The sequence below is a fragment of the Chiloscyllium plagiosum genome, chromosome 38, assembly GCF_004010195.1.
Source record: "Chiloscyllium plagiosum isolate BGI_BamShark_2017 chromosome 38, ASM401019v2, whole genome shotgun sequence".
In the NCBI taxonomy this organism is placed as follows: Eukaryota; Metazoa; Chordata; class Chondrichthyes; order Orectolobiformes; family Hemiscylliidae; genus Chiloscyllium; species Chiloscyllium plagiosum.
This window is the reverse complement of record NC_057747.1, coordinates 23,435,502-23,455,282: the sequence shown is the minus strand read 5'-3', so window position 1 is coordinate 23,455,282 and position 19,781 is coordinate 23,435,502. Positions and strand designations below refer to the sequence as shown.

At 40.4% G+C, this 19,781-nt stretch overlaps 1 protein-coding gene across 6 annotated transcripts in view; it reads right to left on the bottom strand.

The window, feature by feature from the left end:
- micu1 (mitochondrial calcium uptake 1) overlaps window positions 1-19,781 on the bottom strand; it is a 108,247-nt gene that overhangs the window by 32,946 nt on the left and 55,520 nt on the right. For 2 of the 6 annotated variants that reach the window (XM_043679122.1, XM_043679125.1), the window contains exon 6: window positions 12,918-12,961. In XM_043679122.1, coding sequence (XP_043535057.1) covers window positions 12,918-12,961 — 44 coding nt within the window. Of the gene's footprint in view, window positions 1-8,805; window positions 8,818-9,342; window positions 9,382-9,425; window positions 9,492-12,917; window positions 12,962-19,781 lie in introns of all 6 variants that reach the window. The other 4 variants (XM_043679120.1, XM_043679121.1, XM_043679123.1 and 1 more) reach the window with 4 other exon arrangements.

Genomic DNA, 19,781 nt, shown 5'->3' with positions numbered 1-19,781 from the left:
CAAATGCTTTCTATGTACCACCACCCTCTGTTTATGGGCCCGCCAATTCTATATCCAGACAGTCAGATTTTCCTGTATCCCATACCTCCTTACTTTCTGAATGAACTTACCATGGACAATCTTCCCAAAATCCATGTACACCACATCCATTGCTCTTCCTTCATCAATGTGTTTTGTCACATCCTCAAAGAATTCAATAAGGTTTGTGAGGCATGACCTACCCCTCACAAAGCCATGCTGACTATTTCTAATCAAACTATGATTTTCCAAGCAATCATAAATTCTGTCTTTCAGAATCCTCTCCAATACTTTGCCAACCACTGATGCAAGACTGACTGGTATGTAATTCCCAGGATTATTCCTATTCCCTTTCTTGAAGGGAATAACATTTGCCACCCTCCAATCATCTGGCACTACTCCAGTGGATAGTGAGGACGCAAAGATTGCCAAAGGTGCAGTAATCTCTTCCCTCGCTTCCTGTAGTAAACTTCTGAGGAGAAAGTAAGGTCTGCAGATGCTGGAGATCAGAGCTGAAAATGTGTTGCTGGAAAAGCGCAGCAGGTCAGGCAGCATCCAGGGAACAGGAGAATCGACGTTTCGGGCATAAGCCCTTCTTCAGGATTCCTGAAGGGCTTATGTCCGAAACGTCGATTCTCCTGTTCCCTGGATGCTGCCTGACCTGCTGCGCTTTTCCAGCAACACATTTTCAGTAGTAAACTTCTGACCCAGGGCATTTATCTATCCTTATACTTTTCAAAACTTTCAAAACATCCTCCTTTCTAGCATCAGCCTGTTCTACCATATCAGTCTGTTTCATGGTGTCCTCAGAAACGTCAAGTTGCCTCTCAGTAGTGAATACTGAAGCAAAGCATTCATTAAGGAACTCGCCTACTTCCTCTGACTCCAGGCTCAAGTTCCTTCCACTATCCCTGATCAGCCCTACCCTCACTCTGGCCATCCTCTTGCTTCCCACATAAGTGTAGAACACCCTAGGGTTTTCCTTAAAGTTAAAGTTTTTTCATGTCTCCTTCTAGCTCTAAGACCATCCTTCAGTTCCTTCCTGGCTAAGTTGTAATCCTCTGAAGCCATGTCTGCTCCTTGCTTCCTCGGCCTTAAGTAAGCTTCCTTCTTCGTCTTGACTAGATGTTCCACATCCCTTTCTTGAACAATGTCACCCAACGTTCCATCACTTCCCATCTCTTCCTAGCCTCAGTGGGACAAACCCATCTAGCACTATCAGCAAGTGCTTCCTAAACAACCTCCACATTTCTGTCGTGCATTTCCCTGAGAGCATCTGTTCCCAATTTAGGTGCCCCAGTTCCTGCCTAATAGCATTGTAATTCCCCCTCCCCCAATTAAATACTTTCCCATACTGTCTGCTCCTATCCCTCTCCATGAGTATAGTAAACGTTAGGGAGTGTGATCATGTCACCAAAATGCTCTCCCGCCAAGCACCAAATCCAATATGGCCTCCTCTCTAGTTGGCCTGGATACACCTGACAAAAACTGCTCTATCCAAACTATTTGAACTAAGGAGGTTCCAATCAATATTAAGGAAGTTAAATTCACCCATGACAACAACCCTGTTACTTCTGCACCTTTCCAAAATCTGCCACCCAATCTGCTCCTCTGTATCTCTGCTACTGCTGGGAGGTCTGTAGGAAACTCCAAATAAAGTGACTGCTCCTTTTCTATTTCTGACTTCCAACCATATGGACGCTGTCGACAAACTCTCCTTGACAATCTCTCTTTCTGCAGCTGTGATATTATCCCTGATTAGCAATGCCACTTCTCGTCCTCTTTACCTCCACACCTTGCCTCACCCCCCACTCCTTTTAAAACATCTAAACCCTATAACATTTCACAACTATTCCTGTCCCTGTGATATCCAAGTCTCTGTAATGGCTACAACATTATAGTTCCAAGTACTGATCCATGCTCCTAGTTTATCACCCTGATGCTGGACACTTCTTGCATTAAAATAGACACACTTCAACCCATCACACTGACTGCACTTTTGTCCTATCCCTCCTTTCAGACTCTCTGAACACTATACCTGGCTGTTCATTACCTACTCCAGCATCTGATCTATACTTCAGGTTCCCACCCCCTGCCAATCTACTTTAAATCCTTCAGAAGAGCTCTAGCAAATTTCCTGTTCAGGATATTGGTGCCCCTCCAGTTCAGGTGCAACCCGTCCTTCTTGTACAAGTCCTACCTTCCCCAGAAGGTATCCCAATGATCCACATATCTGAAGCCCTCCCTCCTACACCAGCCCTGTAACCAAGTGTTCATCTGCACTCTCTCTCTCTATTCCAAGCCTCACTAGCAGCAATCCTGAGACTACGGTTTTGCCTTCTAGCTTCCAACCTAACTCCCTATATTCTATTTTCAGGTCCTCCTCCCTTTCCCTACCTATGTCATCAGTATCAATGTGTTCTCAAATAAGTAAAACACATAAATCAAATAAATAAAACCATCTTCGGAAATACAGTAACATGAGGAGGAGACTCCAAACTATGAACAACATTATCTACTTTCAGGTGAAATCACATTAATCCTAAAGCAATAATACCCAGGAATAAAACAAACAAAGGTATTTTTCTGTGATAGTAGACTATGCTTTTATATGCAACTGCCTACCATATTAACATATACTAATTGGATATCACATCCTCCCCTGATATCAAGCCATAAACAAACCTAATGACAAACAATAAGCAGGAACCAAATTACTGCAGATGCTGACTTGAAACGTGAGCTTGCTCTCTCTCTCTCCATGGATACTACCTGACACGCTGTGATCTCCAGCAATTTTCGAGTGCAAACAATAAGCAATTGATGGTTTAATGTTACAAGCAAGAGCTTCACACCTTACACTGAATCCGATCGTTGACTGGAAATAGACAACCTCATGAATCAACATTTCATTTACCATTTAACTATGCTTTCAGAGATACTTTCAAAAAACAAGCAAAGTGATACAGCTCTCCTAAAAAGAAAAGTAAATCCATTCAATCTCTTCGAAGAAAACAATGCTATTCTATCCGTTTCCTAAATGGATCATATAAAATAACTCAATTCCTGAGACTAAGAAATCATTAATGGATAACCAGTGGTTCTGCTAAAAGGTTACTGATCCAAACGGTTAACTTGGTTTTTCTCTCTCCACAGATGCTTCCAGAACTGTCGACTAATTTTCTGCTTCAAATATTCACAAGTATTTTATGAACAAAGAGACTCAATATGTTTAAAGCTGTGAAAACATAATTTCTATTTTCCACCAATATACAATAAAGCTGGGTGGTTTTGTTGCAGTGAATAGCATCCATGCCTCTGAACCAGAAAGAGAAAGTGAGGGCTGCAGATGCTGGAGATCAGAGCTGAAAATGTGTTGCTGGAAAAGCGCAGGTCAAGCAGCATCCAAGGAACAGGAGAATTGACGTTTCGGGCATAAGCCCTTCTTCAGGAAATCTTTCTGAACCAGAAAGCCCAGCTTAGAGACTTAGTCTCGAATTAAGGTGCATATTGACATTAATTTGCAAATCCTTCCAACACACACCACTTACAGGTGGTGACAGTGGTAAAGATTCCTCATCAGGTATGTGATAGAAAGAACAGACTCTACTATTACTGTCCGTAGTTCCAGACTTGAACATGCAGATGTCTATGTTGTCACAGCAACTCTGATGCTATAAATCCTACCACAGTCGAGAAGACTTAGCCCAACAAAGAGAAATTTAGACTGTTAGTACTGGAACACAAGATGCACGTAGATTGACATGGTATGCATTCACAGTAATGAACTCTGCTCTCGGTCATGAAATTGCAAAGAAATGGCAAGCACTGAGAAAACACATCTCAGTCGCTCAGCATTTTGAAGTCCAGCTGGTTGTAAGTATCGGCAGGCATCTGGAATGAAAGTTCTTGTGGATGGATGAGGCGAAGGAAATTGAACTGAAGGAGATAAAACCGAATGGAAGGAGGAGAGGGGGAAAAAGAGGTAAAGGAAGAAAATGGTGGTGTAGCAGAAAATGTTCCTACTCATGCAGATGGTAAAATGTTTGCAGTGTTGATAGATGGTAATCGCAGATGGATAACAGGAATTAGGAGGAATGACAGAGTTAAGTGGTACGTGTAGATGAACCATCAAGAAACCGTTCTGACTTCATGACAAGAAATATCGCTTCAGAATCTATTGGATCTGCTGTTCATTAAAGGCACTTTTCTCTTAGTCTATAGTTAAAAAGATTCCTTTTACTGCAAATTGCTTGGAGTACAAGCTGATAGTTACTGCCGTATCAGGGACTTAGGTGTACAATTTCTTAGTTATGTAAAATGAGCATTCTCATTAACAAACAACATCTAAGGATTGAAAAAGAAATAGAAGATCAATGGAGAAGGAAATAGGATGGATAAGAGTTAAATCAGTTAAGAAGGAAAGAGGGAAAAAATGGCACTTAAAAGGTACAGAATGGAAAACAATCTTCTATAAGGATTTATGACCCACAGGAAAGAGCATCAATTGTCCCCTTTTGGGGCCAGAAAACTTGCATCGCATTTCAGGATTATAAATCTTGTCATTAAAAAGGCTCTTGTGTTATCAATTTCAATGGTGGACATAATTGGCTAGCAACGTGCAAACGTGGAGAATTAATTGATTTTCACAGAATTTTCTCAAAGCTATTTTGTACAAACCAAACGCGATACTGTAGAACAAACAAAATGCTGTAAGATGATTTGGTATCTTTGTAGCAAATGATGCTAATGTTTTAGAATTCATTCATGGTATGAGAGAGTCATTAGATAGGCCAGTATTTGTTGCCCATCCATAAATGTTCAGAGGTTAGTTCAGAGCCAACCACATAACTCCAGACCTGTGGTTGGAGCAAACTGTTGGCCCGACTAGAAAGGTTGGCAGATTTCTTTTACCAGATGAGATTTTACAATAATCAGCCATGATGACATGGTTGCCATTTAGCTAGATTTTGATTCCAGATGTTTTTTTTTGATTGAAATCAAATTTCAACATCTGCCATATTGGGATTAAAACCTATATCTTCAGAACAATGGGGCAGCATGGTGACTCAGTGGTTAGCACTGTCGCCTCACAGCGCTAGGGACCCAGCTCAAAATAATTGCAGCTCTCAAGCATTTTGTAAGAAAACTTAAAGTATGAGTTCGGTGAACTCCATCCTACTAAACCTACTATTCAAACCTTGAATTCATGGTACGCATACAAAACACCAGGTCAAAAGTTAATAATTCGACATTGAATTTCAATGTTATGTTGAATTTGAAGATATGTCGAACTGTGGATGCTGTAAATTAGTAACAAAAAACAAAAATGCTGGAAAAGCTCAGCAGGTCTGGCAGTACCTGTGAAAATAAATCACAGTGAACTTTTCGGGTCTGGTGACCTTTTCTCAGTACTGAGGAACTCTGATTTCTCTTCACAAATGCTGCAGAGCTTTTCCAGCAACTCCTGCTTTTGTTTGTAATGTTGAAAGTGTTCACTTACAAATGCTCATAAGGAATGCAATGGAGCGATATTTTATGGTGATTAACTTTCTTGGTACTGCAGCCAAAGAAGAAGGTGTTTGCACCACATTCGAGTTTAAAAACTGGGTCATGAATTGTGGACACAATTGAATGTTACGGGTCTGATGGCTTGAAAATGACAAGCAGGGGTTCGTCTCCAATGGACTGCAAGTTGAAATGGTTTTGATTCATTCAAACTGCGCATACAGGTAAGTGTGCAACTTAGAGCTAACCATGGACATCTTTAATACGGATATAAACATATACATAGTTGACATTACTCAAACAGAAACTCAGCAGTGCTCATTATTGTATGAAAAGGAACAAAGTGAAATTACTGCACAACTTTCCATCCTGTGCTATTAATTGTTCCCACTTGATTAAAAATATCCTGTCTTGCCACTCCTGCTGATTCCTTCAAAGAACTTTCAAATTTTAAATTGCCACCCTTGCAGTTATCCAGGGCATCTTTATTTTATTTTATGAGCTCTTATCTTTCAGAGTTTTCTATTGCTAAATTGCAGATGCCACATACATAAAAGTTTCCTTCAGTTCCTAAAGGTTTATTTACTGGTAATTGTAACATTGCAAATAATAGAGGATCAGAACAGCATTAATTAAATGTTGAGGTCTCCTGAAAAAGTGCTCGAGTTTTATACCTGCAGTGCATGATTTTATAGCAACCTTTCACTGATTCAAGGGATGCTGGCAGGGAATTTATAGGTTAACCTTTATTTCAAAGACCTCACTGACATCCTTGTGCAGCTTGTCTGTTAAATCTTGGATCTGTCATAAAACAATCGATTATGAGAAGGAAATAAAGACTTGGAAGAAAAGCCATTTCTGCCCCTCTGGGGCAAGATCTATTAACACAGCAGATTTGTACTACTTGAGTTTGCTCAAGCACAGAATGCATAAACCTTTCACTGTTCATGTCCAATGTACCCTAATTTACTTCTATTAATGCATTTAAAACCAAAGGAAAGTCTATATATATAGATCCCCAAAGATAGATAAGATAAACTAAAACGTACATCTCTCCATGACTGATCAAAGGTCAATTATTTCCACAAACAGATCTCTCCTCTTCCTCAGTCACAATTTCAAGGACACAAGAACAAGGAACAGAAGTAAGCCTTTGGAGTCCTTGAGCATGCTCCACCATTCAATAAGATAACAGCTGTTCTGTTTGTGTTTCGAATTGCACAAAGCGACCCCAACCTTATCAAGATCATTAGCAATCTGAAATATTTCAATTATGTCACCTCTTGTTTTTCTAAACTCCAGTGGCAACAAACACACCCAACCTTTCAGTGCAAGTATATCGAGGAAACATTTGGCAATCTTAATCCATGCTAACATCATTATAAACTCTTAATCTGATTTTTTGAAGTGTTGGTTGATCTTTCTATATAAAACATAAATCCAGAGCAACTTTCATCCTGTCTAGATCTGTTCGTGAAATTCTTCAATAAATCTAAAAGGATTGAGCAGAAGAGGTGAATGGGGACAGCTCAAAAAATTCAAAACACCACACAGCTACTCACATGAACCAATGTAGCAACAATATCTAATACTGGAAAAATGGTTTTGCCACAGTACTATTTTCTTTCACAAGAGCAACTATCGAAAAACTGATACCTTGTTTTTAGATTAGATTAGATTACTTAGTGTGGAAACAGGTCCTTCACCCCAACAAGTCCACACCGACCCGCAACCCACCCAGACCCATTCCCCTACATTTACCCCTTCACCTAACACTACGGGCAATTTAGCATGATCAATTCACCTGACCTGCACATTTTTGGACTGTGGGAGGAAACCGGAGCACCCGGAGGAAACCCATGCAGACACAGGGAGAATGACAGTGGAGTTTGCACAGTCGTCTGAGGCGGGAATTGAACCTGGGTCTCTGGCGCTGTGAGGCAGCAGTGCTAACCACTGTGCCATTGTTCTCAAGATGCATTTACTGCAACTGCTTCAAATAAATTACATCCACAAAACCACTAAATCACAAGAAGTGGTTTTTGCCCTCCCTGCTTTGGCTCCATCTACATGAGACCCAAAGTAGCAGAAAGTTCACTCAGTTACCCAGTGAACAATTCTCTCTCAACCAGCCAAATAGATGAACTGATAATGCAATTTTAATTCAGTGTCTCGCCCTCAATGTGACCCAAACTCCTCCACTATTCCAATGAGACAATTTCTTGATTGGGCCGACAGCACCACTGCAATTCTGCTGTCATTTACAGCTCCTCTGGATCCATCTTCAGTTCTGTGACTTGTCCCATTATCTCCTACTTCTGAAATGCTTCATCATCCTTTTTCGACTCAAAATGTTACTCTATTCTTCTCTCCACAGATGCTGCCAGACCCAATGAGTTTCTCCAGCAGTTTCTGTTTTTATTTCTGGTTTTTCAGCGTGTTCCTTCTTCCTTTCCTTAATTTTTCCAATACTTGCTGCGTCTGTAACACTTTCCAGTTCTGATGAAGGTTCACAGCCCTGAAATACAAACTCTGTTTCTATATCCACATATGCTGTCTCATTTGAGTATTTCCAGCATTTCGTGGTAAATTTCTCAATGAATTACCATACTGCTGTCTGTGTAGGGCTTAGAGCATATAAATGGAGAAAGTGAGGACTGCAGCTGCTGGAGATCAGAGCTGAAAATGCGTTGCTGGAAAAACGCAGGTCAGGCAGCATCCAAGGAACAGGAGAATCGACGTTTCGGGCGTAAGCCTGAAGAAGGGCTTATGCCCCCGAAACGTCGATGCTGCCTGATCTGCTGCGCTTTTCCAGCAACACATTTAGAGCATATAAATGACTGTGATTACATGCACATTAAAGGGAATGACATAAACTAAGTTACTCCTTGGGAGGTTTCCAAGCAATGTGATGAACCACTATGTGATTTCAAGTTATTGCTCATTTTCATAACATATGCCATATGCATTCTATCCTATCTCAAATTTTTCATTAAAAAGATTTGCCAGAGTGCAGATAACCTTTAGAAACACCAAACTATGGTGCTGAGCACAGTGATAATTAGAATTCCCGCAATATACATTCATAATGAAAATTAGGATAAAAGTCAAATTAATTTCAATTCAAATGATCAGTCTTTCCTGGTATCTCAGGCACTTGCAACACAGCATGCTGGGATACTCCTGTCTGGGATATGGGGAAGCGGAGGTCCTGCAGAGGAGAGCATGGTAAACACTGAAGTGCATACTGAGTTATGCACATGCTCACACACCTCATACCTGCCAGAAATCCTGACGAGTGGGAGTGTGGTTCAGAATGTGGTGAGAAGGGAAGAAAATGGCGGTCTGATTACATCACAAAATACAGTATGCTACATCAAATGATTATAAGCAACACAGCAGACAGACAAGAAGAAACAGTTAATGGCTACATCAACATTTAAAGGCAACAACAGCTTGGTTGGGATCATTAGGCTTCTGTTCTGGTAAGCTGACAATGTTAAAACTTTGGCAGACCAAACGCACAGAGACTCACAGAATGTTAAAAAAAACCCATCACAATAGAGTCAAAACATGTTAGTATTGGAGTGCAGACAATAGGCAAGGTGCTGTTTGGTTAAAATGTATGACCCACAACTTCTCTATCTAGAAAACATTTCAGAATTAGAATATTACACCTGCAGAAATGACCCAAGGACATGCACAAGTGTGCTTTATTGCAGATCTATTGTTATTTTACAGTTCTCTATCAAGTGTTATACAGTCTAATAGACTGCATTACACCCATAGAAAAACAGCAACAAGACTGCAGTATACCTTTAGAGAAACAACAGCCATACGAAGACTGCAACACATCTGTAGAAGAAACAAAACAGCCATAGTGAAACTACAATACACACCTGTAGGGTTAAAGTTAAACTGCAATTAAATTGCAATCCACCTGTAGGTGAAAAAAAACAGGACTGCTAGATTACAGCCCAAAGAATAAGTGAAAAGGTTATGAAATTGCAATACAAGTGTACTGAGAGGAAACAGTTATCAGACTACACCACAGCAAAGAATAGAGTAAGTTTGCAACACTCAAATTATAACTGCAAACATTTGCAAAATTACAGCACCCCACATTCATATTTTTCAAACAACCCAAAGAGCTAGGGAAAATAGTAAAATGAAGATGAGATCGACCAGGAAACAGGACTGTGGGAGTGTGGCGAGGACAAGGGTGAACACATTTCTTCAGCAATGAGAGCAGTATTCAAGTCTGAATTTGACTTGGGTTTTCCAGGTGATTGAACTTAAATGAGGTAGCATGAACAGAGAAAAATTCTGAAAGATTTGTTTGAAGTCAGACTGGATAGTGATACAAAAAGAACCTGGGGATGAACTCAAGATGCAGACAAAACTGTTGAGAGTCACTTTTAGACCAGGGCTAGGTAGTAGTGGCACCATATTGCTTTTTCTAAAGAACATTCCTGAATATAATGGGCCGTTGGGGCAATCAAACATGTTTTTATGAGTTGTGTCCTTCATGAATGCAGCTAGTGAGGGCAAATCAAAATGAAAGTTATTATCTAATCATGTTTATCCTTAGTTGAAATGCTGGCTTCACAATAAAACTGGTTTTCCATTTTATACTTGCACTTCTTTTATCTTGATTAACATAACTTTGTAGCTTTAATCCTTTACTATGGTGTCCTTCAATAGTTAGCTCATCAAGAAATGCAATACGTTTTATTTCTACAAAAGGTTCAAAAAAAGCCCTGTACAATGAGAAACATTGAATTTTGCTAATTTTCCAATAAATCAATCATTCAGCATAGAACTCTTGGAGGAAATTGCAAAGTCAGCACTTATCAAAATAAATTTTGAAAACTTAGGAACAGCATAAACGCGCCGAGTGACTGGGAGTTTTCCTGCACGAAGAATAAACACAGCATTATGTCAATACAGAAGTTCCTGTGACATTGTAAGGCAAAAAACATAAAAAGTCTTCAATGCTACGAAAAAAAGAGCAGTTCATCTGCTTCCTAGGGAAAAAAATATTAGGCAGATAGAATACATCCATCAAGTTGTGCGATTACGACAATGCTGGGCATAACAAATACATGAACGCACTGGTGGGGAAAATTAATTTGTGATGTACACATTAACAATACACATAGATAAAGTATTCTAGCCACAGGGGGATCTATATCTTAACTGCTGTTGTGCCTGTAAAAACATCAACTTAAAACAAATGTGTTAAATATTTAAAAAAGGAATTCAGTACCAGCATAAGCAAATAGTGCCAGTCAGAAAATAAAAATCAATTTGTCAAGTCTGCATATTGCAATGAAAGTCAACTTGTTTTTAAAAAAAGTGTTAATAAGGTCTGGTGGCTGCATATTACTGTTGCATAACAGAGGTGCAAATAATTATTTTAAAAATAAATTCTCCATTTTCAATCGGTTGTCACAGATTTACTATTTATGGGAAGGAAAGGTAATTCATAGGTACTTTGATGGCTCAGTATTTATAGTTGACTGTAGAAACCAGGAATGTTCTAAGTTGCATCCTCAGTCTGTTTTGAGTTGGCCGATTTCATCTGCATAGATAATTTGGATGTCAGGGCTGGACTTGGCTCACAGGGGTTACAGAATGCAAAGTTCCTGCTGCACAGTGACCTTTGGAAGTGTGAATGCTGATGGGAGGACAATGATTGTTTCTCGACTTTATTTTGCATTGTTAAACTGTTTAGCCACATGTAAAAGTTGTTGTTGTTGGGGTGACATATATTTAAAAGTCAGAAACAGGGACTATTACTGTACAAGTTTCTATTCCCTAATATCAACTATTTAATGAGCACCCAGTAAACAGAAAATTCTAGTTCAGATTGAGCTCTCCAAACATCAAGAAAGGAGGCAGATGTTTTCAGTGCGACTGACTGCCTGCCCCCATCAATAAGAAAGTTCACCGGATCAAGATTCAATCAGGTAAAAGTTGACTAGTCAGCTTCTAATCGAATCACGGGACTCGATGTTGAAGTCCCCCTTGTCAGAAGCAGCATCTAAGACGTAGAGATCATTGCTGGAGGGGTTCCAACAGCGAGAAGGCAGGGCATTTATTCAGGGAGAATGGGTCATGTGGTGGTTTTAGGCAAGTGCAGAGGATGCCCTTCAGCAGCTACTTCTTTGCTTCAATCCCTGCCCCTGGTTGGCCCCAGGCTGGGTCAAATTGAGGACATCAATCCCCTCAATTTAGCAGGTGGGTCACTGTGGTTTCCCAATTGTGGAACTAGCCACTTTTCTTGCCTGCTGTGAAGTCAGGTATTTGGGCCAAAAGCAAGTTGAAACCCTTCTGTGGTAGTTAATTGACCATTTAATTAGTGGCAAGTGAAAGTGATCACCAAGGGTTTCTTCTTGCCCAGCACTTAATTACTAAGACAGCAAAAGGTTACTTTCTCTCCAGAGTCTTTCACCCAATTAATTGCTCTTCTCACCACTTTCAGGAAAGGGATAAGTGCTCTCTTAATTCCAAGAGAAAGGATGTGGAAAATTAAAAGTATTTTCTATCAACTTATCCAAATTCTAAAATTAAAATGCCTTGGAGTCGATGTTTGAAACTGAAGAAAGTCTGCAATCTCAAGGATTTCAGGTAGGTGAGAATATTTCAATAATTTGCTGACGTTGTTTCAGCATTGAAAATGGCTCCACCAATTCATCTGTCCTTATCCAACTTCTGCAGTGTTTTAGTTGTTTGTTTCAAGACTTAATTGAATCTTGCATCATCAGGAAATGAAAAAAAAAGTACAATGTTTGAGAAATCTACTTGATATTTATTGGAGAAACAAAATGGTTATGTTGTAATTCAATGCAACACATTATCAACCCTAAATTTCACTTCTCAATACTCTCAGTCATGCCCTTGAATTTAACATGGTAACATAGGGTGGACAACTTGCATTCAGGTTGCTCCTAGCTGTATGCCCAGATACCTTTTAGTGCATAACAGCTGAGATCATGTTTGCAAAAGAAGGGAACTTAAATTGTTACTGTGCTGCTTGACCCCAGAATTTGAAACGCTGTGATACAGTCTGCACTAGTTGATAGGAATTTCGCCTATTGGAGAAACAATATTAGTTATATCAAATAAAAAGGTTAGAAGCACAACTAGTTTATCCAGAAATGAATATTTAGTTGATCACTGTGAGCCTTCATTTACTACGTATCGCACAGAGATCTTGCACAAGATACTGTAAGAAAATCACAAGATAATTCACCATCAATCATGTACTCCTACACAAAATAAAATGCACATCAGGTCAGTGTCTCTTCCTGGCTTTTCTTTAATCTAAGAAGTTAGAGTCAACCATGCTTGCGACTATATAACATGCAAGATGTGGTGCTACTAACCTTTCCATCATATCGTTTCACTATAAATTGGTCCAAACCCTGATCTGAATAGAAAAAAAGAGAAACAGAAACACTGGGTTATGATTGAACATCACCGCACAATTCTCAAACAGCTTGGTGTTGATTTATTAATTCAGATGCTTAGTTAATCACAGTGCCATGGAGACATAATTCAGACTTAAAACTCATTTCAAAACATTTCATTTTCCAATGAATAATTTTGAAAAGTACAAATGCAACTGTAGTTCTAACTTGACAGGCTATAATACTTTAATCTAGTAACATGTGTTACTAGAAGATCTCACGAGAAGCGTTGCTTAGAGTATATTAAATGATGCACTGTTTTGAAGATAGCAAGGTGATGTCATGCAATGCACAATGCTTTCTGGCAATGAAGTGGGTCTGTGTCTTAAAATTACAATGCCTAAATGTTGTTAAGCAAATAAAGGCTGAGTTTCATCTTTCAGCAATGACGAACAACGACGCAGAATACTAAAAGGCATGTGTAAAGTGAGAGACAAGGTTGCAATTGCCTGCAGATATAAAGTGAAGCAAACTTTCAATAAGACTGCTGAGCGCTGTAATGTCAGTGGGGTCAGAGACCAGGTACGGGACAGGATGTGCGCAGTTAAGTCCTGAATGAGTTGCAGAAAAAAATACCTAATCACAAAAACGACTGGTGTAAACAATGCTCCACCTTAACACAATCAAAATGGTGTTCTAGGCCCTGAGCAAGCCATTGACAATACAGTAGGACATTTAGTGAATTAACTACAACTGCTTACCTGATATCTAAATGACAGCAAGCCAAATTTACGCGAAAAGATGGCAGTAAGCCAGGATTTCTCAACATTCCTCAGTAAAGAACAGAAGAGCTGGCAAAGTTCCAAGATTTGTTGATGAACAGAACCCTTCTGATTATTACTCTTACAAATAAAATTTATTTCACCTCAATATTCATTAGTCTGAAGGCATATGAATTTATTTGAATATTTTGTTTTCTTCTGCCAGAATAAAAAGCAGTTCTGCAGAAAGTATAAAATAACATTTACCTGCTACTAACTCCCTAGGCTATAGCAGGAGAGTAACTGAGCACATCTCCATACTAAATTGGATTTTGATTGCTAGGTAAAAGTATTGAGATGCAATTTTCCATTTCAGTATACTTGACTGAAGAATTTGAATCTTACTCTCTCATGACCAAAGATAGAGGTTCAAAGGCATTTATTTGTTGTTGCAAAAATAGGACGTTGATGCAATTTAAAGCAACTCATTACTCTGCAAATGGGAGGTACCTATATGCCACTTGCACAGTCTTTGATGTCCAAGAGTATAGAGGGCACGCAGCCTAACTTGCTACATGATAACTGAATGACAGACGAAGACTTATGTTTAAATGGCAAGTAAGAATAAATGGATTATTTCAGATCTTCGAGATGTAACTAGTGGGAATGCGAGAGGGATCACTGCTAGGGGCTCAATGAGATGGCAATAGAATGGGATGCTTCTGCCAGAGCTCGTCTGCTCCATCTGTTTGTATTTGTTTTCTCTCTTTTTTTATCCTTTTGTCTTTTTCCTCCTCCCCTTACCCTCGGAACACCCAGCCTCTGACCTTGTGACCTCAGAACTCTCAGCCTTGGAATTCCTTGCCTCAGGATAGATACGATGAGTGGCATCCTCTCAGCACAGCGTGGCAATCACCCTGTGGCCAAGTATGGTGTTGCTGTGGTTCTGTTCGCCGAGCTGGAAGTTTTTGTTACAAACGTTTCGTCCCCTGTCTAGGTGACATCCTCAGTGCTTGGAAGCCTCCTGTGAAGCGCTTCTGTGGTGTTTCTTCCGGCATTTATAGTGGCCTGTCCCTGCCGCTTCCGGTTGTCAGTTTCAGCTGTCCGCTGTAGTGGCCGGTATATTGGGTCCAGGTCGATGTGTTTGTTGATGGAGTTTGTGGATGAGTGCCATGCTCCTAGGAATTCCCTGGCTGTTCTTTGTTTCGCTAGCCCTATAATGGTAGTGTTGTCCCACTCGAATTCATGTTGCTTGTCGTCTGCGTGTATGGCTACTATATAGTGTTTTGTGCAGTCCTTGCAAGGGATTTTGTACACTACATTAGTTTTGCTCATGCTGGCTAAAGGGTCCTTCGTTTTGGTGAGTTGTCCGAGTGTGGCTGTTGGTTTGTGTGCTGTTATAAGTCAGAGTGGTTGCAGTAGTCTGGCTGTCATTTCAGAGATGTTCTTGATGTATGGTAGTGTGGCTAGTCCTTTGGGTTGCGGCATGTCCTCGTTCCGTTGTCTTTCCCTTAGGCATCTGTTGATGAAATTGCGAGGATGTCCGTTTTTGGCGAATACCTTGTTCTGGTGTGCTGCAGTGTGTTGTGGCCCTTTTGAATAGCCTCCAATGCTCCAGGGAAAACAGTCCTAGCCTATTTAACCTCTCCCTACAGCTCAATTTACAATCCTGGCAACATCCTTGTAAATCTTTTCTAAACCTTTCAAGTTTCACAACATCTTTCCAATAGGAAGGGAACCAGAATTGCACACAATATTACAACCGTGGCCTAACCAATGCCCTGTACACTTGCAACATGACCTCCCAACAACGATACTCAATACTCTGACCAATAAAGGAAAGCATACAAAACGCCTTCTTCACTATCCTATCTACATGCAACTCCACTTATCAAGGAACTATGAACCTGCACTCCAAGGTCTCTTTGCTCAGCAACACTCCCTAGGACCTTACCATTAAGTGTATAAGTCCTGCTAAGATTTGTTTTCCCAAAATACAGCACCTCACATTTATCTAAATTAAACTCCATCTGCCACTTCTCAGCCCATTGGCCCATTTGATCAAGATCCCGTTCATAGCTCCTTGAAAGTGGAGTCGCAGGTAGATAGGATAGTGGTATGCTTTCTTTTATTGGTCAGAGTTTGTGTACAGGAGTTGGGAGGTCATGTGGCTGTACAGGACATTGGTTAGCCCACTGTTGGAATATTGCGTGCAATTCTGGTCTCCTTCCTCTCGGAAAGATGTTGTGAAACTTGAAAGGGTTCAGAAAAGATTTACAAGGATGTTGCTAGGGTTGGAGGATTTGAGCTATAGGGATAGGCTGAACAGGCTGGGGCTGTTTTCCCTGGAGCGTCAGAGGCTGAGGGGTGACTTTATAGAGGTTTACAAAATTATGAGGGGCATGGAAGTGTAAATAGGCAAAGTCTTTTCCCTGGGGTCGAGGAGTCGAGAACTAAAGGGCATAGGTTTAGTGTGAGAGGGGAAAGATATAAAAGAGATCTACTGGGCAATGATTTGCCAGAGGATGTGGTGGAGGCTGGTACCCTTGCAACATTTAAAAGGCATTTAGATGGGTATATGAATAGGAAGGGTTTGGAGGGATATGGGCTGGATGCTGGCAGGTGGGACTAGATTGGGTTGGGATATCTGATCGGCATGGACAGGTTGGACCAAAGGGTCTGTTTCCATGCTGTACATCTCTATGACCTCCAATTTTGATGTCATCACCAAACTTACTAACTATACCTCTTATGCTCACATCCAAATCATTTATATAATGATGAAAAGTAGCGGACCCAGCACTGATCCTGGCGGCACTCAACTGGTCACAGGCCTCCAGTCTGAAATACAACCCTCCACCAAAATCTCAACCTTTTCCCTTGCTATGTCGTTGGTTCCAATGTGTACAATAACCTCCTGCTAGTCCCTCTCCCCCTTGAGAACATTCTGCTCCCTCTCTGAGAAATTCTTGATCCTGGCACCAGGGAAGCAACAAACCATTCTAATTTTTTGCTGCTGGCCACAGAAACATCTGTCTTACCTCAGATTAGAGAGTTCCCTAACACAATCGATCGCTTGGAACCTGACATATCTCTCATTACATTAGAGCGTGTCCCAATATCAGAAACTTGGCTATTCGTGCTACGCACCCTTGAGTGTCCATCACCCCCTACATTTTCCAAAACAGCATACTTGTTTGAAATGGGGATAGCCACAGAAGATTCCTGCACTACCTGCCTATGTCTCTTACCTTTCCTGGAGTTAACCCATCTACGTGACTGTATCTGAGACTTTCCCCCTTCCTATAACTGCCATCCATCACATCCCCTTGCTCTTGTAAATTCCTTATTGCCTCTAACTGGCTCGCCATATGTGACAATAATGCTAATTCTAATTTACCAGCTCTATCAATGACTTAGATGGAAGCACCAAATGTATGATTGCTAAATTTGCTGATGAGACAAGGTAGGAGAGAAAGTTGTAAAGAGGAAATAAGGAGTCTGTGAAGGGGTATAAATAATTTTTTGCCCGCAGGCTTAACCTAACAGATAAAGATGGAAAAATGTAAACTTGTTCAATTTGGCAAAAAAAAGCATATGATTTATTTGGAGACAAACTGCAGAACTCCGTGCTACTGAGGGATCTGAGTGTCCTCGTACATGATTACAAAAAGCCAGCATGCAGGTACAACAACTGAATGGGCAAGTGATACAACGGTAATGCACCTGCCTACGGAACAGGAGGTTGCAAGTTCAAATCATGTTACGTTAACGGGGTCTTACTGCAGCTCATTGCCCCATATGCTTGATGGTCACATGAATCTCAGTTGGCTGGACCGTTGGTTTCTGATGCAGAGTGAGCCAGTTCAATTACTTGATTGGCTGAGGTCACAAAGAATGCCCTTCCTTAAACTCAACCCTCACTTGAGGGATGTCGGTGACCAGTAGCTGTGTCTGTCCAGTGGTCCTCTGGAACTATAATGACTTCTGCGTTTCACTTCACTCAGAAGGCAAATGGAAGGGTGGGATTCATTACAAATGAATATGGGAAATAGGGGCAGGAGAAGCCACTCGGTCCCTCGAGTCTGCTCTGCCATTCAACAAGATCGTGGCTGATCTTTTATCTCAACATCATTTTTCTTAGGAAACCCCACATTCCTTAATGTTTTAAATACTGACAAATCTATTGCTTTCTGTTTTGAGTAAACTCAAGAACTGAGCCTTGACGATTTTTTTGGGGTAGAGAATTTCAAAGACTCCCCATCATCTTCTCTTCATCTCGGTCATAAGTAGCCGGTATCTTACAGAGTCATGCAGTCACACAGTATGGAAACAAAACCTTTGGCCTAACTAGTCCACGCCAACCTGTTCCCAAACTAACTTAGTCCCATCTGTCTACATTGAGCCCATTTCCCTCCAAACCTTTTCAGTCATGAACTTATCCAAATGTTTTTTAAATGCTGTAACTGTACCTGCATCCACCACTTTCTTTGGTGGTTCATTCCACAGACTAACCACTCTGTAAAAAAAGTTGCTCCTCAAATCCTTTTCAAATTTTTCTCCTCTAGTATGCCTTCTAGTTTTGAACTTCCCACATCAGGGAAGGAACCTTTGCTATTCGCTTTATCTATGCCCCTCATGATTTTACATACATCCAGAAGGTCACCCTCAACCTCCTATGGCCCAATGAAAAACGTCCTCTTAATCGGAGTGTGTCCCTGATTTTAGGCCACAGGAAAAATCCTTCCTGCAGCCACCTGTTGGAATTTTGTACATTTCAAGAGATCATCTCTCATTCCTCTAAATTACAGAGAATAAAGTTGCCATCTCTCAATCTTTCCTCATCAGAAAATCGTGTTTTGCCAAGAAGGAGCCTAGTGAATTTGCTCTCTGCCAAGTATACCCAGTGCAATTTCTCCAAGGCTATATACAATTGTAGAAAGTCATTTACTCCTGTACTCAAATCTTCATGTAATAAAGGCTAATGTGCCATTTGTCTTTGTAATTGCTTGCTGTACCTGCACGTTAATTTTCAGTGATCCATGAACAAAGACACCCATGCTCTTCTGGATACGAACACTTCCCAACATTCTGCATTTCTGTTATTTCAACCAGAGTGGACAATTTCATATTTTTCCACACTATGTTTCATCTGCCATGTTCTTGCCCACTCACTTAGTATATTTAAATTCAAGAGGCCTTCTTGCCTTTGTTACAGACCAGATCAAAACCCCTCAAAATATGTTAAAAAGATAGCCTAGAATCTAACTTCTTAATTTTCTTTATCAAATGTAAGGTGCAATTCAATTGGCCAAACTACATGACTCTAAGCAAAACACACTTTATTTTTATATTGCAGTTAAATACAGACAAAATAAAAAGAAAATAATTGGTTTAACTGTAACTCTATTGAAATGGTTCACAATATATACATTTTAACTGCTATTAATTGACTTTCCCATATAAACATCCTTGGCAAAGGCAAAGTCGGTAAAATAGATGGTCTCACATGCAATTCCAGCAGCAGGAATAGAACCCCAGCTTTTAGCTGTAACAGAGAGAGTATTAAGAGCTTCCACACCCAGGTACAAGACTCCAGCAACCGCAGAAAGCTAAACCTAAAACTCCTGGTTCTGTGGGAGCTTGACTCTACCCATTCAGGCTGCTTCTATTGTTCTACCTTTGAAAGAAATCCCAAGGCCTCACAAGCTGTTTACTGTATTGGCTTTGAGAATACTGCTCAGCACCGCTGACTCAATCTTTCTTTATTAAAAAAAGGACAAAATACACCACCTAAAGCCATAGTATGATCACACCTTCTTCTCACAGTTCACATTCCCATTTAATTTTGCCTTAGCAGTAAACTTTGAAACACAATATTTGGTACCCACATTTCAAATCACTGATGGAAATTGTGAATAGCTGTGGCCCAAGCACTGACCATTGCAGTACCACAAGTCACAACTGTCAGGGCAGGCAGGGACAAAGCAGAGAACAAAGTAGGACTTATAATTAAACTGCATTTAACTCGATGCAAGAGGCCGAGGGAAGGCCGATGAACTCAGGGCATGGGTAGGAA